This window comes from Nipponia nippon, unplaced genomic scaffold (assembly GCF_047370975.1).
Source record: "Nipponia nippon isolate SJK-2023a ecotype South Korea unplaced genomic scaffold, ASM4737097v1 scaffold_3, whole genome shotgun sequence".
NCBI classification, from domain to species: Eukaryota; Metazoa; Chordata; class Aves; order Pelecaniformes; family Threskiornithidae; genus Nipponia; species Nipponia nippon.
This window is the reverse complement of record NW_028262347.1, coordinates 112,426,524-112,447,157: the sequence shown is the minus strand read 5'-3', so window position 1 is coordinate 112,447,157 and position 20,634 is coordinate 112,426,524. Positions and strand designations below refer to the sequence as shown.

The window sequence follows — 20,634 nt, the reverse complement described above, 5'->3', positions numbered from 1 at the left end:
AGTACCTAACGTTAGGTGTGATGATTTTTCTCTCTGTTCACTTTCCCCTGTGCACGTACATGTGTGGGTCGTACTGACACGTTATTAAGGATTCTTGAAGCAGAATGTGTGAGAAGAGGCAGATACAGTGTATGGCAAATCAGCGTGAGTACACTACAACCTTGGGATTGGTTAGTGATGCTTTTGTTTTCTGCTCTCGGAGAATATCCTGGACAAAGTGGGATTGTCACTGCTGTTTTGTTCATCTCTACATTTTAGTGCGTGTGCCTCTGATGTGGCATTGCATCATCAAAGTGTTAAAACAAACTCAGAAAAGAATACAGGCAGTGCATTTGCACATCAAGTATTATCAGGTGTAGAAATTTCTAACTATTTGCCAGCTTAAAAAGATAGGAAAAATAATAGTAAAACTCGAAGGGGAATGCTTCTGGACGTGTTATTTTATATGTATGAGTACTTGAAAAAAATACACTATAGATAATACTTGAAATCGGTCAAAACCTGACAAAAGCAGCAAACGGACTTACTTCAAAATATGTGCTAAAAATCTCATGTTCTTTTGGACCAAAGCTTATGTGCTGGATAGTAGCTCTGTATCAAAGCTTTGAAGCTGAGATTTTAAATACTTTTTCAAAATTAACCCTGTACCATAAATGCTATCAGATGCTTAATTAAGACTGCACTAGCAAGGAGCACGTTTGCGATAAATTATGGGGAGGTGTTCTGACATGCTTTATCTATGTAAAGATTTCTATTTTTATGTGAAGCTATTTACAGATTATTGATTTCAAAAATAGATTTGTAACTAAAGAAAGATGCATCATATTTCAGTTGCTTGGAGTTGAGAATCTTGCCTGGCTGGCTGCCCGCTCTCTTAGATGTTTATTCCAGTGGCTTACAAGTGTATGGAGTGATTCAGCCCTTCTTATTTTTCTCTCTCTATTTGGAAGAAGGAATTTGTATTCAGAGATCAAGTCCCGTAACTCTTAGCCACGCAGGTAGGCTGATTTCGACACCTTTGAAGCATCATAACAATTTTATTGAAATCCATGAGACTTTTTGTGTAAGACTTTTAGGTGGGGAACATCCATCACAGTATCTTTTGTCAGTTGTTACTGTTTTATTTCAGAGCAGTAAGCTATTGTCACAGTGCCAGTGGAGCCTGCTAAGCTGTAAGAGTGCCTTTGAGTTCATGTAATACAAAACTTCAGCATAAGATTTTTTTATTTTACACTCCGTGAACATTAAAAGAAAGATTTTAATAAATAAATCAGGGCAAGCCTGAAGATAGAGGTAATATCTTTTATTAGAGCAACTGGTAGAGTTTGAAAACTTAGACAAGCTTGTGTGCCCAAGAGCTTGTCTATTTTTTCCAGCCATACCAGTTGGTCTAATAAAAGATATTGCCTCTGTCTACAAACCTTGTCCTGCTTATGAACTCTGTTCATCACAGCTACAGCAAAATACTGCTGGAACATGAAAATAATTCAGGCCTTTCTTACTTAATTATGGAAACTCAGATTTTTGTGGTTTCCTCAGGTCTCAGCTTTTTGAATCCCAGCACACACAGAATGATGCAGTCTGGTTTCTCCTACTGTAGAGTTTATCACATAGGAGCTCAAACTGCTTCACCAATTCCTCATTTTAGAAAGGATGTTATTAAAGGTAACCTGCTAAAGATCTGCCATCTGGATTTTGGGATATTTTGTAGGATGCTACTGGTGAACTATCAGATGTCTGGCATGAATGGCTGTTGAGAGCAGTGCTGTCCTAGTACCTGTGTCAGCATCTCTGATGTGGTGTGATGGTGATGGGAAGCAGATGAAGTGGGAAGAAGAGGCTGGCAGAACGGAAAGTCTCTGGCTTTGGCTGTGGGTGTAAATCTTCGAATCTTGCTATGTGTCTGGCTGGGTGAGCAGAACAGTGTAGCCCTTCTAAATGGCAGGAAGCTTGGATTTGGACTTGTTTCAGCTGGAAGACCTAGACCCGGACTTGTCTAAGAGTCATACGACCAGCCATGCAACAGTTTTTTCACAGCTATTTAACTTGCCTTTTAGAGGCCTTAAATTTATATGTCTTTTGGATCTGAATCTGTAGCTTTAGGTTAGTAGCTTTAAAATATCTCCAGGTGGTGATGATCTGGACCATCTTGCAATGTCCATAGGGTAGATGATTTCCACCCTCTGGGGACACAAGCCCTTTCCGTAGTTTGCAGTCTTGGGGTCATACCAGATCCTTCACTGTGCTGCCTGTCTCTCGGCTGCTGACCTGGAGTCTGTCACTCTTGCACGGGCACTGCTCCTCTCCCGAGTCCCCTCTCCTCCATCAGGACTGCTGCAGCCCTTGCTGCCTGTAAGGAGCGTTGCTGCAGGCAGTGCCCTGCGTTTGAAGTGGAACAGGTTGGTGCTTGCGGGCTGTTTAGTTCTGTGCTGCCTTCCATCTGCCTTTGGGCATGGCTTAAATAGCTGGTAATTACTTATAAGCCCTTGGTGGCCGGGGCCTGGGCTATTTTAGAAGCTGCTTCTCCCTGCATGCCCTGTTGTGGAAGTTGCGGCTGGCTGGAATGGCCCGTCGCCCCTCGCTGCGGTGACCTCCTCTCCTGGGTGTGTTGCAGGGAATTCGGGGGGGAGAGCTCTCAGCTCTGGCATGCAGTCCTTTGGGCTGCCTGCCAGGGCCTAAATTTGGTGACCTTTAGGATGTGGCAGAAGATGCATTTGTAAACCTTGGTTATAGTAACTGGGAGACAAGCAGAGAATGCTGGGGGAGGGAGGAACATTTTTTACAGACAAGCTGTTTGCCGTCTGTTTGATTTTTAGGACCAGCAACTAGTAGGTAAATAGACTAACAAATGCTGTGACAATTGCAACTGTTGCTCTTTAATAAAATTTAAAACTAAAAAATTATACAGATTTCCTCCAGGAGAGCGAGCACGCGTGTGACCTCCAAAAGCGCCGTGACTTCTAATGCTGGCTTGGACACTTGCTCTGCTCTCTTCTTTGCTGAAATCATCTGGTTTCCCTTCTGTAAAATGAGGGCAGTCATATTTTAAAGGTGTCTAGAAATGGTTGCTGTATCATTACCCGTGTAACTTGTGTGTGGTTTTGTTTCTTTTTAAGGAAGAGCGAACAAGCCAAGCCCTGCGGTCCACCAGTTGTGTGGGTTACACAAGAATGTGGTTTCATGTTATACCTAATTTGGTATAACTGTGGGATGCGTCTCCCACCCCATTCTTCACACCGGCTCTAATGATAGCCTTGTGGCAGGTTGAGCTGGGTTCAGCCTGCTGACCAGTGGTGAACTACCCGGTTTTTGTTTGCTTTTGGTTGTTTAGTTTTGATGGGTGAGGACTTGGACTGGTGAGCTGAACTGACTCACCGTGGGGCTGCTTCATCATCCCGCCCTGTGCCAGGGACACAGCAGGAGGGGACGAGCAGGATAGCCCCACAGTGCTAATAACACAATTGGGAAAGGTACCCCTGTTTCCTCACTGCAGGGCCTTCCTGATGAGAAGGGCTGTTTGGTGGTTTGGTTTTGACAACCAGTACTTGTGAAGGGGTGCAGATGTTTGTGAAGATCTGCTGGTGAATATTTGCGTTGCTGGTGTTACAGGTTTGCAGTGTGTTCTTGCTCTCTCTGAATGTGGCTGATCTGCAGAGATCAAAAGATCGTCTTTCTGCTTTCCTTCCAATTGTTTCTGCTAATTTAGCATCGGTTTGAAGCTTTGTCTTTGCTTAGAGGTCAAATGGCCAGGGACAAGGCTCTTTATTTTTACTGTGTGGTAAAGGTGACAAGGTCAGTCCCACCGGGGTTTGTAGGGTTTGTCCTGCCTAATTTATCTCGTGTATAAAGCGTAGGTTTTCCATCACCTGTAGCTAATGCATGTTAGTAACACTAGGGTCAAAAAATACCCCTTTTCGTCAATGAAACAAGGTCTCTGTTTCTAAATGCATTTTCACCACAATGGATAGGGATGTCTTTGCAGTTCCAGCCATGTGGAAAAGCCTTCTTAGCTCTCTGTTTTAACACCCTGTCTCATCAGACATCTCAGAGGAAAGCATGTCACTTGACCTGCAAACACAGATCATTCCACCGGGTACTTTGCAAGACTTCCTGAGTGGCACTGCATCTCTTTGTACCAGGAAACAGACAACTTTCTGGTGAAACAAACCTTGAACTTAAGCAAGCTTTTCTTTTCTGCTTCTTTCAGAAATAAATAAGCATTTGAAGATGACAACCTCATGGAGCGACCGACTCCAGAATGCAGCAGATCTCCCTGCAAACATGGATGGGCATGCTCTGAAAAAGTACCGCCGGGAAGCCTATCACCGGTAAGTTGTTCACGTAACCCCAAAACTAAAGTGCTGAGACAGAGGAAAATAAACTAAGCATAAAACCCGCATTTCTTGTTTTTTGCTTGTTGGTAAAACAGAACAGTCGTTCTTACCTTCCTTGCAGAAGTGTTAGTAGAAGAGAACTTAGAAGATAGCACAGTGTTGGCTTGCAGGAATTTACAAACAGTAGAGTTGAGATACATGTGAGGGTATGCTTTCCTAATGCAGTCGAAAGATTAATTAAAGTTAGATTTTGGGATAGAAGCTTTCAAGTCAAGAAATACCCAGTGGCAGAAATGTTATAGTAATTATTGCAGTGCACACTGGGAGAGCATAGCCTTAGACACTGGAATGCACAAATACAAATAAGGAGAAAATCAAATGGGATCAGAAATCAAGTGTTTGAGAATTATGTCTAGTATGATTAATTGTGGGTGCCACAGGAGCACGTAGAAATACTAGGCAAGATCTCAGCGTCCTTTTCTGTGGTAGGTGTGCCTAAAACCGTCTTTGCTGTAAAACAATTACAGTCTAAATAAACAAGATAGAGTACAGAATAAAATAAATGTTAGCACTCTCATTTTATAGTTTGGGAATCAAAGTACAGACACTAGATTGTTTTCACAAGATCACATTGGCGGTTTGATTGAGCCAAGAATTTAGCCCACAGCTCCCAAGGTTCCAGGCATAGAACATAAAAGATGGATGCAGTCTGTATCCTTATCAGATGTCTGGACTGTTACGGAGTTAAAAACAACCGCATCGAGTAATTGTCAGTATTCTGTTTGTGGGAGGTGTATCTTCAAAGTTTAGGTTGTTTAATTTGAGAAGTCATGCCGTATGATGATCAGGGTATATTCAGCAGGAGTCAGGGAGATGTATGTCTGATATAGAAACAGAAGAAGAAGTCAAGTTTCCCAACCTCATGCTTAAATGCCACATTGCATTTGTGATTCATATATGGTGGTATTTCTGAGGAAGTGTTTTGGAAGTGTTAGATATCTTTTGATTCTCCAAATGGAATCTAATTAGAGAAAAACGCCTTAGCATCATATGATAGGCCAGGTTGTGCAAGTTGCAGTGTCTAAGGCTAAGTAATGGATCCTGTGATGCATTTCTGAAGCTTTCCAATTTCCAGTGAATGTGTTTGGACACATGTCTTAAGTGGTGGCATTATTTGAGTCTCTCTGTGTCAGCTGGTTTGTCAGATATGGAAACATCTAATGAATGTAACTATATATAGCACGTAAAAAGAGAGGGATTTTATACCATTCCCTGGCAAAAAATCTTCACCTTGTTGAAGTCATTGTCAGGTTTACCTTTGTGTCATAATGTTGCTTATGACTTTAGTTGTGTTACTCCTGATTTAGACTGATGGAAATGATGTCATACTAAGACCTGTTTTTTTCTTTCTAAATATTTCCTCAACATTTGTTACGGTTAGGTGCTGACAGTCTGCTAAGTGTTGTACAAGATCCAAAAGAAGCAGTACTTGCCCTTAAGAGCTCACACATTCAAGTCCTCACCATGTTTGCCCTTAACTCATGTAAGAAATCTTTACTTTCAGAAAGAATTTCCTTATGGAAGATGAGAGTGCACTCATATAAAGGAAGGTTTCTCATGAGGAGCTGGGATCTGGTAGTCCAAATTTAGTCTGTGGTACAGTTTAAGTACCCCTTTTTAGAACCTAGAAATGTCTTATTCAAAACATTGAGCAGAAATGTTGCTAGCACTTCAGATTTTCATGGAAAGCACAACACTGGAAATACATTAAGGGGTGGCACATTTTTGTTTTGAAATTACTATCCTCATTTAAAAAGAGAGAGAGAGGGAGGGAACGGGAGAGAATGAGAGAACCTGATGCCAAGACTGTAGTATAAATCTGTGCTATTAATGGCTTTGGTTTACCAGTTTCATGGGAGTTATTTTGACAATCCAGTATTGTAAGAATCTGAAACAACCTCATTCCAGAAGCAGTGTTGTCAGATTTCTATTTCTGGTATTTTTTGAGATCTTCGTGTTAACAGATGTGATGTTACTTAAAAGATAAGCGCAGACTTAACATGATAGAGTAGGACTGAAGTTATTTCCCCTTGTTGTTTTATATTATATTTTTTAGTATTTTAGTAATTGTTCAGATGTAGAATATGTGTGCTGGTCACAGCCATCAGTTCTAGGATGTAAATTTGTTTCAGTGAGGTCCAAGTATGCTCTGACTCTTGGATATTGCTGAAGCCCTGTCAATTTTATGAAGAAGAGAGATATAAAAGACAAGGCATTGATTGTCAAGATTCTTTTCTTTCTCTTCCTTCCTTTTACTTTCTCTTTGTTCTTACTTATCTTTCACTTTCTCTCTTTTTTCTGTCTCTTTTTCTTCTTACTCTAGCAGCTAAAGAAAAAAAGCTTGAAAACATGAATCTAAAGTGACTTAGAAACAAGAACAATAAAAAAGAACATTGAATTTAAAACTATTAAATTTTTTTACCTGAAGGCTGGTTGCAGTGATTTTATGGGCCCGATCTGGAAGGCTGGAGGAGCTTGGCAGATGGTCCATATTTACAGATGAGCATAACTGGGGCTAGATTTTGATACCAGTGTCGGAAGCTCAGTTGGGCTCAAAGTCATTCATTGGCATTTTCTAAATGCTGCTAGTAATGCTTGGTTTTCTGAAGTATGAAATTTTAAAAACTTGTTTCACTGTTTGTTTACTTCATGCTTACTTAAATATCAGTGGAGATACCTCGACCAATTGATTTCACTTCCTGATTCTCATGAACTACACCAGATTTGGTATGCTGGAGTTGTAAATGTTGAAGCAGCATAAAATAAGGAGAAGAGTTTCCAATCCAAGCAAAATAATTTACCTTAAAAAATAAAAATAATGTTCTTGTGGGCATGAAACTTTTAAAAAACTTCATAAAAAATTAGCTCTGAAGATGCCACTCTAACAGTCATATTTTACTGTGGCCGTTCATACTAGGAATGTGTTTTTTCAGGTGTTGCACTTCTTATTGTATTACACTTGATGGATGGATGTTCAACATATAATATTGTTGGCAGAATCCCAGTTGAGACTGGTTTAACTGGTGTCATGCATACTGACTCAGAGTATGATGAGTGTATCATAATCATGTCTGAATGCCATAGGCAAGAATGTTCAAAATCAAGTATTTATAGCTCTTTCCCTCTTGTAGCTGTTTTCCTCCCAAAAGTTTTGCTTGGTGTTTGGATGAGTTTGTATAGCTGCTTAAGAAATTAGAGTATTGAGGTTATTGATGAACTAAGCAAAGCTTGCGAATATGAACACGTATGCTATGCTGTAGAGTTCAAGGGCCGTGAAAGCAACATCAAGAATCGGAAGAATCTGTAGGGGAGGAGAAGCGATGGGGTTTTATCTTCAGGGTATTTCTGATGACTTTAGCTAAGGCTTTCAGTTAGCTAGTATTACTATCAGCCACAAACCTCATTATACAACATTGTTGGCGCCTGTTGGAGGTGAGGTCTAAAGAGGAATTAATATACAAGCTAGATGTTATTCATTCTCTAGCAGAGGTCACTGGTAAGAGGATACTGCATTACTGTGCTATTGGCAACATACGTTTTAATTCGGAAATAAAATGGATGTGTAGCTGTTAGGTGGCTTTTCCTTAGTGTGTGTGGTTGTGAGGCCACCTCCCTCATGCACTGCTTGTTGACTTTTCTGGGTAGAGGATAATCGCTAGGCCATTTGTTCTGGAGGAGTACTGTCATTTAACGTGATTGTAATTAGGCAAGAACTAGGTTGACTCTGAGCCACCAAATTGCCCTAGTGTCTATTTTTTAACTTGGAGTGAGCACTTCTAGGCACCCTCTGGATTATCTCACATAGCTCTTTAGGGTTTAAATAGCAACCACATCTAGTTAAAGCAAATAATGGAAAAAGTTGGTGTTCCATCCACTCTTGTTACTGACAGTTACCAAGATCCAGGAAACAGGTATTTGCATTTACTTTTATTCTGTGCTTTTGACTTAACAGGGCAGTAAGGCTGAGGTGGCCTTTTTGTTAAACATACAGACTTTGGGATGCTTTTACCATTTTTCATCAGAGTAATTTGAGACTTCTCGTCCTGAACATGGGGTTTCTGTTGTTGTTGTTGTAGTTTTGTTTTCTTGCTCTGTTGTTTACTGGCTAGCGCAGGGGATGTGGCATCGTGATTCCTAATCCTAATTCTCCTGACCGGTCGTAGAGTATTGAATAAGTTGCTTCATAGTTTTGTGCTTCAGTTTGCTTGCAAAGCATCTTATGTGGGTAATATGAGTTAAGTGATTTAAGCTGTTAATATGCACTGAGATCCTGGGTTAAAAAAATGGTGTATACTTTAATAATGACAAAGCAAAAGGATTACCAATCGGTTGTTTTGATTTCTAGGGTTAAAGATGTATTTTAGTTTGTTTGAATTTGTAAACTGTGGGCTATTCACTGCTAATCTTTTTTCTTCATTTTATTGATACTGGATCATCAGTGATTGCAAACAGGTGGAAATGTTATATAAACTAGGCTACGAGGCTTGAAACTGTTTATCTATTTGTGCAGCTATATATAAATTCTCTTTACAATGATTGGTTCATTGAGGTGGCAAATGAGAAAAAAATCTTTAGCAATCTGAAAATGCTCTTTTCATCAGAAACGTTCGGATAGGCGATGTGTGGTATTTTCATGTAACTGTAAATGAGGTAGCTCTGTAGGTGCTTCTGGCTGTGGTCTGTCCTCATACGTCTTGGTGCAGCCTCCTTGGACGCATGCGGTGGCATGTGTGTAGCGGAGGGCAGCATGCGGCTTTCTGTATTTACTTTGCTTCGGACATTGGAGAGAGGAGGGAGAGGGAGTGTTAAGGCGGCAGAATGGGCGAGCTTATGAGAAAGCAGAACAGTTGCCAAATTAATAATAAAGAAATTACATTGAAAATGTCCCATGATTCCTAGCTTTAATAGTTTCACAGAGCAGACGGGTGTTATTTTGGGATGGAATCCATATGTGAGCTTCTTGGCACTTTGCTGTTGCCTGGGAAGAAAACCCAAACAATGGAAACAGAAATGGCCAAGGCTATCTCCTTCCATCTGATTCCTGCTGAAGTTCAGAGGCAAGTGCTCATAGTCGTGTTTCTGGATACGGCCTCATCAGACTTTTAAGTTCCAGTCGTAACCTGATTTTCCAGTTTTTTCACTTGTCACTATAATTGTGCAAGGACGGTTAGTCTTGTGAAATTGCAGGGCACTATGTTGGAAATGTTACTAGAAGTGGCCAGGAAATTTTTATGCCCTTCTTCTGTCTTCCCTATCTGATACTGTTCCATCTGCCTAAAGTCATCTCGAGCCCACACACTATCTTTAAATATGATTACAAGCATACTGACCTGTCAGAATATTCTTTTTCAGTTGAAGAAGGAATAACATGGAACTCTGAAAATCTAACATTGTAAAAGGAAGACCAAAATAGTATGATAAATAATACTTTCTGGAGGGGTCATTACCTGCCTAAAGAGGCAAGACTCGGCAAAAGAATGATTACATTGGTTTTAGTAGTTTAAAGCAGTTTATTTCTTATCCCCTCTAAGACAGGTACCAAAGCATCCAGCACCCAAAGACAAGACATTCTGATATATCTTAGTATCTTCTTAAGATAGCTCACATGATTTGTGCCAGATAAGTAAGGTCAGTGAGGGACTCGTCCGAGTTCACTGCTGTTGGTGGAAGTCACCTGTAACCAGAACTATAATGTCATGTAGTGAGACACCTCCCCCAGCCACACAACATCTGGAGACTAGCTAGTAATACTGAGAACATCCAGTTGTCATAGGAGTAGTGGGATTTTTTGTCATTATTAGCCTTTTTAAAGAGGCCATGGGGAACTTGGACATGGGCGGCTATTAAAACCTAATCCATTTAGTTCCCTCTTCTTTCTTTTTAACTCTTCTAGCCTGTTAAAACACGGAAGTTGTCCATAAAGTGAAGATTAACCAACGTGCCTAAACTTTGAGGAGGCAGGAATCTGAGCCTTCTGGCGAATTAGTCCCTGTTTCGTGGCTGGCTTGAGCCCAACTGTCCACCACAGTCTTTTTTAAACACACATGTAAGTCATGATTAGCCAGCTCCCACTGCTGTTCCACTCAGCAGTGTTGCAAGTTTGTTTGTATTTATTACTCTCCTGACAAAGAATGCTTCTTGCTGCAAGGTATTTCTAGACACATTTGGAAAATCATTATAAAAGTGCTCTGTTCCAGAAACCTCGCCTCACATTGTTCATTTTCTTGCTATGAGGAGTTGTGAGCCACGTGCCAAGTTCCTCCTTAGATGTATAATTCTGTGCATTTTGTTTATTTTGTCGGTCATATTACAAGAATATTATACATGCAGATTTCATTCAGGGCACAGAATGCTTTTGAGATTTTGCACAAATAAAATAAAAACATTTCTCCCTCTCTGCATTCGCTCCTCTCCTGTGTTATTCGAGAAGAGTTGGGATTTAGGTTCCTGCCTCGGAACTGATTGACAAGAACAGTAACAAACCCAAGATCAGTTCTCTTGTAAAGACATAAAGGATTGTGAATTGCAATGTTAACATCAGGGCTCTGTGACTCCCTTTATGCATGCTCAGCAGTTCCTTCTTTCTTGCAATACAACACATTTTTCTCTTACCCAGCACAATTCGTAGAGCTCAAAAAGAAAATAAATACTGTCATCACTGAGAGCCTTCTGCTGTGGCCAAGCCACAGGGTTTAGTCTTTGAGGAAGAACTCATTAAGGAGGAAATGTGCTTCATGGTTTCCCTTAAACAGCTCCTCAAGTCCATTTTTCTAAAGGTGTGGATCTGTGGCAGGCTAAGCCACCCCAAGTCCAGGCTGCTGCCTCCCCACTCCCATCTGTGCCGATGGGGCTGGGTATGGTCCCTCAACCGGCTTCCCCACAAGCACCGACACCTTGGACCGCTCCAGCCACACTGCACAAGGATTGCAAAACTGTGGGAGATTCACAGGGATATTCCTCCAAGCAGAAATATAAACCTTGGTTTTTCATCAGGAAGGAAAGATGAAGGCAAGAGAAAGGCAATGTCCTGTTGAAGGAGATGCTCTGGTTGCAGGCAGGTGTGGAGCTGGGGAGTTGGGTTTAGGCAATACCCACCTCTGCCTCTCAGCGCAAGGAATGGAGAGGGTGTTCCCGTGCTATGCCTGCAGTTTGATTTGTCTTACTGACCAGTGCTGTTAAATTTTTAGATCAGCTTAATCTTTAACTCTAGTGCTCCTAGTTAAAACTATTATTTTCTGAATGGAAAAAAAAAAAAATCAGGGGAAGGGAAAGTGTGATTTCTTCTGAGTTTGGCAAGTGGAAAAATTATTCTAGATTAAAACTCCTTGCCTAAAAACGTTGGGTGATTTTAGTTTTCCTCTTATTCTGACTTTATCTCAACTGTTTGTAATCTGGAAGCTGCTTTAATTTTTGTTTGTCTAGATGAGCTGTAAAAAACTTGTCATCTCATCCTTTCCTTTAGAGACCACAGGATCTTTTCTCTCAGGTGGTTAGGGTTCTTAGGGTTGTAGTGTTGGTTTTGCTTTATAGCCATTAAAAACAACTCTTCTCGTTTATCTATACCATGTCTTCTGTGGAGATGTTAACATTTTTGTAGCCAACAGACACATTTGACCGGTATTCTTGAAATCAGGCTGAGCGTACCTTCGCTTAGGATCTAAGCACAGCTTTGAAATGAGCTAAGTCTGCAGCTTCTGAGAAGCACCTGGCTCTTCCCAGAAACTGTTGTGGTGATTTAATCTCAACTTTATCTTTAGTTTCTGGGATACTGCAGATATTTACTACTTTGAGCCCTGAATTAAGCTGGTCAGCTTCTGGGAGTAAATATTTGTACGTATGTACTTAGCCCCTTGTGTCTGGGGGGCACCATGCATGGGAGATGTCTTCCTTTATCAGGATTTAAAGTTGAGGTCCTGAGTGCCTGCAAAATAACCCAATATCTGGCTGGGCCTTCACAAGAGAAGCGAAATTGGTTCCAGTTTTTTTTGCCACTGTTTAGTCTGCCATTTAATCTGCCAAGGCATACACAAGTTTAAATTGATTAAAGTGTTCTCATTTCCTGTCCTGAACATGTTGTGTAATAGCCTTCTTTAGCTTTTTAAAATATTTGCTCTGTTTCACTCCAGCACCGGTGGGTGAAGTAACTACCACGTCAAATCCGTTGGTAGGATGCCTTGAAATCTGCCAGGTCCTGTGCACTGCTGGGGCATGATTAGACCCTGCCACGTACGGTTTCTAGATCATAGGCAATATTTATGAGTTGGCGGAGAAAGAGGGGTCTCCACTAGCTGTTACCAAGAGGTGGTGTAGTACTTTTCATATTTTAGTCATGAGACTTATTTTGGAACAAAAATATGCTAATAGATGTTGTTCGTTTCATTGCCTTTAGTAAACTTTTCCAGACCTTCAGTATCAACATGTGCTGTTTGTTTGTTTTTTTTTTTAAGTCCAGGGGGTTCGGTTTGTAAATACTCCGAAAGCAAGCGATGAAAAAACTTCAGAGGCTTAGAGATCTTTCCACGGTTTTTGGTCAGTTTGGTGTTGTCATCATCTAAACATAGGCAGGCTGGACTGGGAGAGATCTCTTGGGTCACAGCTCCCTTGTTTTCGCCTTTCACAGCCACTGTCGTATTTCCCTTTTTATAAGCGCATGCAGCTCCATCTTAGTGCTTGGGTTTTGTCCTCATTTGGGAAACTGTTCCCTAATGTTGCAATTCTGAAATGCTCTTCTGAGCTTCTTTAAATTTCCCCTCCTATTCCTGTCCTGTTCAGAAGGATGGAAAACTGTGCTCCGGGGGCTAAGCCTAAAGGCGAGAAGAAAATTGCACCCCGCAGGTTGGACAGAAAATGTTGCTGGTGTGCCCCGGAGGTATGTTATTCCTTCTTAAAGCTCTCCACTTTCAGAAACAAACTGCACAAACATGAGATCAGAAATTGTGTGCTTGAATTAGTTAATAAATAATGCTTCCTGGCATCTGCAGCAACAGAACGTAATCATCTTCATTATACAAAGTATGAGACTGTGTTTAGTACCAAACAGCATTTCGCGATGGCCTCTTGTAAATCAGAGCTATCTCGATGTTAGAAGAGAAACACGGATTCAAACTGCAGATTCGGATAATTTGCTCCACCTACTCAAAAGCCAGCTATTTTAGGAGTGAATTTTAGTGATTTACGATCCCATCTCATATTTCCAAAAGGCATTTCTTTACCAGTTTCCAGTTTTTTTCCCATCACTTTGTCTTGTTTAGGTAATACATAAATCTATCGGGAAAGAGCGTCGTCTGTAACCTCCGAGGCCCCTTAGTGACAAGCCCCATTGTCAAAGGCAGGCACTTTGCCAGGAAACTGTGACTCCCAGAGAGAGTGTGCAAGGTTAGGGGGAAAGTATACTATTGCCAGAGAAACTGTATTCCAAGTGGATTTGTGTGGAACAACAACGATATCCAGTGACTGGTTAAATTAGCCACAGATGTGTTTTCTAGAACACTGTCCAAGAAGATATACAGTACTTTAAGGCTTGGTTCAGACATAATGATCTTCTGAAGTCAAATCAGATCCAAGCAAAATTGCATCGGTACTAGGGAAGTTATAAAGGAATTGTGTAATATGATTCAGACAAGTAGATGAATCAGACTGCTGCGAACTAAACAAGGAGCACATCAGTGAGAGATGAGGTAAGACGACTTGCATAGAAGTGTGAGAGTTTGATGTTAGCAGTTTGCTGTTAAAATCCGAGCTGCGGCAGATTGACACGGCAGTGAAACGGGCACGTTATGCCGGCCACCTGCCCAGAACGTGCGTGCGGAGAAGAATCTCCCAGTGGTTTCTTGCGGCTTTTCAGAACGTACGAGTGCTTGGTTTTGCACTTGCCGTCTCCATTGCTGTATCGCTGTCCCTGTGCCGCCACTCCTACACAGCAGTGCTGCCGATTTCAGTTTTTAAGAGGATAGTTACTCTGCTGTGGGCAATGCACTTATTAAATATTAGGAGAATTTTTACATACTGAAATCAGGGTACAGGTGAAGGCTCTGGGGCTTTTCTCATACAGGAGAATTTTGTCTCGGCATCACAGCTCGAGCAGTACGTGGGATTTCTGTCTGGGGTCGGTGTTGAGAAGCTCAGCTTCCATCCTGCAGCTGAGTTCTGACTCTTGTTCTTAAAGCTCAGATAAGACAGACGGTGGAGAGAAGTCCTGTTGAATTACAGATCTGATGTATGCTTTAAACTTCTGGGGAAACATAAGCAGCTGAGTTACTGTAGTAGTTGGAACAGGAAGCAAGAAAAGCTTTTGTTGTATTCTCTGGCCTATTTCTTTACCATGTTATTTACTTGAACTAAATTGAATATGGTGTGTTAAAATGTTGTCATCAAAAAGGGTCTGGAAGTGTTCAGCTTAGACTCTCATTGCAATAAGCATTAATAGTAAAAGTGGAATTTAAAAAATAGCAGTTTTGTCGAGGAGTTGCAGGGGAGTTATAATTAAAAAGAAAAAATTTCACAATAGAAATAGCATATTCTTGTGGATGAAAATTTATCTCAGTCACTGTTTTTCAGAGCTTTATTAAATATTTTGAATGCTGTTTGTGTAAATGTGGAAACGGATCTGTTTAGGTTTGCTTTGAATTTCCAGATGTAGTTCCAAAGAGGGCTCAAATGCTATGAGTTTATTCACAGAAATGTTATTTTCTTTTTCTTTCCTTGTTACCTCTTTGTAATAATTTGTTTTAATTGAGCAAGTTGTATTGCTTCCCATCCTCTGCTTCCAGTTTCCTCTCACTCGAGCTCTGAATTCTGCTTCAGGAGATTTTGCACGTCTATTCTTAGGAATTTTTGCAGGTCACATGCAAAGCCGTGTGTGTCTGTGCATGCATGCGTGTATGTCTTTAGACAGCATACCAATAATTAGAATAACCCTGCAAAGTCATGGCTTTGCTTCAGGAGAACTCATGGCAAAAAATGAAACATGCCTCCGTTTTCAGGTATATTTTCTGATTTTGACCTAAGAGAGCCTGACATCCTGACAGCTGGCAGAATGTATTTGTTCTAAAACATGATTATTTTGAAAATGCTCATACCTATGGCTTTATTTCTTTTCTCTTTACAGGGTCTTTGTAAACAGAAGTTTAGCCATGGAAAAGATAAAGTGCTTTGGTTTTGATATGGATTATACACTTGCTGGTGAGTATCTTCTTAATTTTTTTTGTCGTTGACTTAGTTTGGAATATTGGCTCTTGTTGAGCAAAAACCAGTTACTGGTTGGGCTACTCCAGTTGGCAGGTGCTTCTTCTATTAGCAAATACATTGTTCACTATTCATTGCACTTTCATTTTAGGTGTTTCCCTTAAATTGGTTATCTGCAAGCAGTATTTGGTCACAAGCGATGTTGCTGTAGTACAGTTTCAAGTGATTATGGGTGTCAAGAAAACCAAAGCTTAAAGTCTAAATTAAGTCTAATTAAGTCTAATTGCTTCCTCAGATTCCACTATATTTTGATATTGCCCCTGGCTTTGAATAACGAGGTGATTTCTTTTATCCTTGGTGCATATGGCGGGCTACGCCTTTAGCCAGCAGGTTCTCCGGTGTCCTGGGAGGGTCATTTTTCAATAGGTTTTCCTCTTTCCCACTCCTTGGTTGGCCACATCAGTGACTCATTTTGAGAAGAGGCAAGGCAGGGGGAGTGCCTTGTGTCAGCTAAACAAGTTAATTTAGAAAGCTTTGCCCATTCTTTATGGCAGATAGGCTTTGGGAGGTTGCATAAGACCTTTTAGTTTCATAAAATTTTTTGCATGACTTCTCCATCTCTCAAAGACTCGGCAGGCAAGTTCCCTGATACTTTTGATGAAGCGGGGGGTAAAGTTACCGTTTTCTGCATAATCAGACTTGCATGATGCTATGTATTTTAAGGAAGGAAGAGATAAAAAGCCCACTTCCACTTTCCTAGGTTACAGGCTGTGACTGAGGATGTCACGTACAATCCTGCCTTTCTCATTACCACTTCCAAGGTTGTGGATAAAAAGTTCCTATCACCTTGATATTTCAATTTAGAATTGTTGTGAATATAAACTGAGAAAATGTGAGGTAGAGTGTTAGGGTCACCTAATAATAGGTTAATGCAGTGTGTCAACTATGGTCATCTAATTACTGTGTCTACTGAGAAGGAATGAGAGATGAGTAATGTGGCTAGGGACAGTGTGAGGGTCACTGGAGCTGGGTCAGTGGCTAAGCGAAGGGCAGGAAGGTTTCCATGTGCTCATGGTTCAACACAATGCTGCAAGGAGCAGTTTTGGAAGCTGTGGCAGGTAATTGCAGTTTATATTTAGATCACTTGCTTTTGTTCTTTTAAGCAGTTATCCATGAGGCAGTAGTTATATATAAAAGGTTGGGTTGTTCAACACCGTATTTATACATCTGTTTAAAGTTCCTGCCACTTTTTAAGTCGTGAAGTGTATCGTTGTTCATCTGTGCTGGATCTGACGGCAGGCGCGTGCTGTCGCTGTTCGTGTTTCCCAGCTGGGACAGCCTTGTGGCAGTGCCTTTAAGAAGCGCAAAACAGTTGTTGAAGAATAAATGCTTAAAAAAAAAAAAAAGTTGCGGGTTTCACTTCCGTAACAGAAAAACAATTTCTGTGCTTTTTGCAAACTGGTGGCATTTCCCAAGGACTCCGGTGATCCCAGTGGGGCTGGCGTGGAGCATGAAGCGTTTTGCTAGTTTTCATCTTGACAGAAGGAGAGCTTCAGCACTATCCTCACTTCTCCGACTGTTCATTTTACTCAAGTGTTGCTTGTTCCTGTAAACACAGAGCAAATGTGTTGTTATCCACAAAATGATGCTTGGTTTGATGAGAGGAAAAAATGTGGATGTTTCAAGCATCCTATAACAGTACCCAGGGACATGGAAACCTGGGGCTTCCAAGGCTGGAAGATCACAGTGCTACAGTTAAGCAAGCAAAGTTGGTGCATTCAGGGGAGTTGAGTGACAGGGTATGGTGCAGAAAAAGAAATGGGATGTGGTCCAAGCAGAAAACTGGAAATCTGGGCCACTCTGGGGTAAGCTGCTGTCCTATGACTTCTTGGGTGGTACAACAGAGATAATAGTTGCAGAACATTTTACAAGGAGTTGTGAGAATGTAATTAGGTTGGAAAGCCCTTTGCAGATGAAAAGCATTATGCCTGGTAAGTACTATTTCCCTTTTTTTCACTCAACTGGGAAATTAACATACAAAATTACCTGTTTGTCTTCTTACATCTCAGAGTCATCCTTTCTTCTCCACATGGGCTTTTGTTACCTGACCATTATTTGCTATATATAACTGTCACAAGAAAAATTACATATTCATTGCAGGTGCTTTAAAGAGTGTAGTGTTAGAATATGATTATGATTACAATTAATTAATTGGAAATTATAATGAAGGAGTGGGGTGAGTGAAGTATTACGTTAGTATGTTGTAGTGCATTCATTAGACCCTGTTGTGTTTTCTGTCTGGGCATGTTATCCCTTACTCTTTCACATGGACATGCTACTGTCCAGATTAAAAAAGAAAAAACAATGTAAAAAGCTAGTTTATCTGTAATTTAACATCTGGAAATGGTATCTGCATACCAGATGGTGCATGCTGTGCAGAAGCCTTTTGGACACCATTCAAGACATGTAAATAGACCATGGAAGAAGAACGGAAGCATCTCCAGTGTCATCAGCTCCTCATCTAGTTTTCCGCATTTGTACTTTCAGATATTGCTAGGTCACTTTTCTGTAAAGTTGTTTAAAAATATCCCAAGCACAATCTTCATATTCAATGATTGAAGGCAGTCAGAGCCATTGACCCTGCCAAAAACTAAATACCACGTCCTTTCCCCACTCTCTGTCGTGAACTTTCACATCAGAAACAAACTGATGACATTCATCCCATAGCTGACAGTCATATGCTTTGACATCTCAGAAGAAGAATGATTATTTTGGAACACCTTGAATTACCTATTCTGTGGAGAGGAGGCTGTGGTGTCAGTAAAAGAAAACACATTGTCAGTCTTCTCTCTTTCTTCTTCCCAAATCAGTGGCCACTGGTAACACCAAGTCTTGCTTAGGAGGTGGTTCAGTACCAGAGAAGTCAGAATTACGTGACTTACTTTGAACTTTAGAAGCTCGAGACAGTTTTGTTCTTGTATTTTATGAGTTTAAGGACACAAACCTAGTTAAAATAACACTGTTTTCTGTCTAAAAGAATCTAATTTTGGTAGGGACGTGGCATTTCCTTTTTGAAGTATATAGTAAGAGCTACTACACGCATACTGCAGTGATCATTTGTTCTAATACTAGCATGTCTAAGAATGTCAGCTTGCCAACTGACAGCAATTTAAGTATCATGTTACATTGCACATAAAATATGATTTCATGCATTGTTTTATGGGGTAGTGTTTCTTAGCCTTATTAAATTAAAGGACCACTTAACTCAGAATTGAAAAAATTCAAGGCTGTCTGATGTAGCATTGCCACAGTGATTTTATTTGCTTTCAAGTCAAAATTAGGTTAAACTTTGAATTCGTGTTAGTAACTTCTATGTTCTCTCATTGTGTTTGTCTCTTTCCTTGCATAGGGTTGAGAAATACTGTTAATGGGTGGGTTGGGCAAACAAAGTCTTTTTGTCTTGAAGAAAAGAGCCGGAAGGTTTTAGCCTTCTCTTCTGAGAAATAATGGACGTTAAATTGCTGAATTTGTAGCCACTGTCATTACAGCTAGAATTAATTTGACTGCTGGGAGCTCAAAATAAAATGAAAGCAAATTGAAATAACTCTCACAGGTTTTAGATTCCTTGTTTCCCCATCAAGGATTGCTGTTGCATCCTCATGGGGTGAATAAGATCTCCTACATGTACGGAAACTCCCAAGTCTCCCTAGGTTTATGTGCTGGATACACTAATACTAGAGGCTCAGAAATCTCTGTTGTATATGAAGCTGACTGTCCCCTTCCTATTCAATCTGTCTGGTTTGCTTGTGTTAGTGAATCACATTTAGTACATAAAAGAATGTTTCTTTTAAGCTAGATGTTATTGGGAGGAAAGCCAAAGGAGGAGGAAGAACGGCAGGGTTTGTCTGGGGTTTGTGTGCATAGTTAAATAGTTGCTGCTCAAAATCTTGGAGAGCTTGACGCAAGCAAGAGTCATCAGCTATTTCAGCCCTTGCTGTTAGCGGAGGTTAGGACAAGTTTCTGCGATGTGACGCAGCCGTCACCCCAGCAGCCCTTTGTTCTCTGCCACCGACCTTGCTGCCTGCCAGCCAGGGAGCGAGGCCCGTGCCCATTCCCCAGGGTTCCCTTGCTCCTTGGAAAGCGACGGCGTTACACCGGGACCTGCAAATACCTGTGAAGGGCTGCGTTTGCTGCCAGGGCGGAACTGAGAATTTTTGAACAATTTCTGTTTAAATCCTCAAGTTAGAGAGATTTGAGGGTCCTTTTGTAGTGCATTTTTGTTTGCTAAATAGTAGTTTCTTTTATTATCTGAATGATTCATTTCTGCTTATTCATCCTGACTGGCTAGAGGACCAGTGGTCAGTAACAATTCTGGTCTACCTTCCTGTTTTACTAGTACTTTCAAAACTGCCCATGCTTTGGTAAAGGAAAATGTTGCATGTAATCCAAAAACTTCACAGCCTTCTCTGTTTTGTGTTTACTGCAAACTGCAGGAAGGAAGATAAAGATATGTCAGTAGAGAGTCTTCACTGCAACACTCACCTGAGACTAGGAGTTGGTGAGGCCCATTGGAAATGCAGCAGAGAGAGACTGGTTTCAGACAGCATTTTATTTGGCTGCTTCCTTCTCAGTGTGAGCTACACTCGTAATTAGTAGATCTGGATCCAACTAATGCAGGAGGCCTTGGCATTACTGGGTCTTAAATGGGACAGGTTGCACAATGAGGTGATGGATAGATGTCACTTGACAGGAGCAGGGCTAAAGCAGTGGGGTTCTCAAACTGACTGTAATTTCACACCGGGCCATTGGCAGATGGAGAGGGAATTAGTAAGAATTACAAACTCAATTGTGCTTGAAAAGATTTCTCTGTGACTACCCTCCTTCTCCAAAAGTTACGGCCTTGTTGAAAGTTTTATCTTCTGTCTCTGCGGTAGATAAGATGTAATATCAGTAGGCAGGATGCTTTCATTTGAAATGCTTTTCCTGTGCTTAAATCACTGCTGCTTCCAGGTTCTCCAGAAATGAATAATAAAATAATGATTGGCTGCTGAAAACT

At 40.8% G+C, this 20,634-nt stretch overlaps 1 protein-coding gene across 4 annotated transcripts in view; it reads left to right on the top strand.

The window, feature by feature from the left end:
- NT5C2 (5'-nucleotidase, cytosolic II) overlaps nucleotides 1–20,634 on the top strand; it is a 62,958-nt gene that overhangs the window by 16,566 nt on the left and 25,758 nt on the right. Inside the window, exons 2-3 of one of the 4 annotated variants that reach the window (XM_087766405.1) lie at nucleotides 4,208–4,328; nucleotides 15,502–15,575. In XM_087766405.1, coding sequence (XP_087622531.1) covers nucleotides 4,228–4,328; nucleotides 15,502–15,575 — 175 coding nt within the window. In that variant the 5' untranslated portion in view covers nucleotides 4,208–4,227. Of the gene's footprint in view, nucleotides 1–4,207; nucleotides 4,329–8,228; nucleotides 8,306–13,849; nucleotides 14,072–14,139; nucleotides 14,242–15,501; nucleotides 15,576–20,634 lie in introns of those variants that run through there. The other 3 variants (XM_087766407.1, XM_087766408.1, XM_087766406.1) reach the window with 3 other exon arrangements.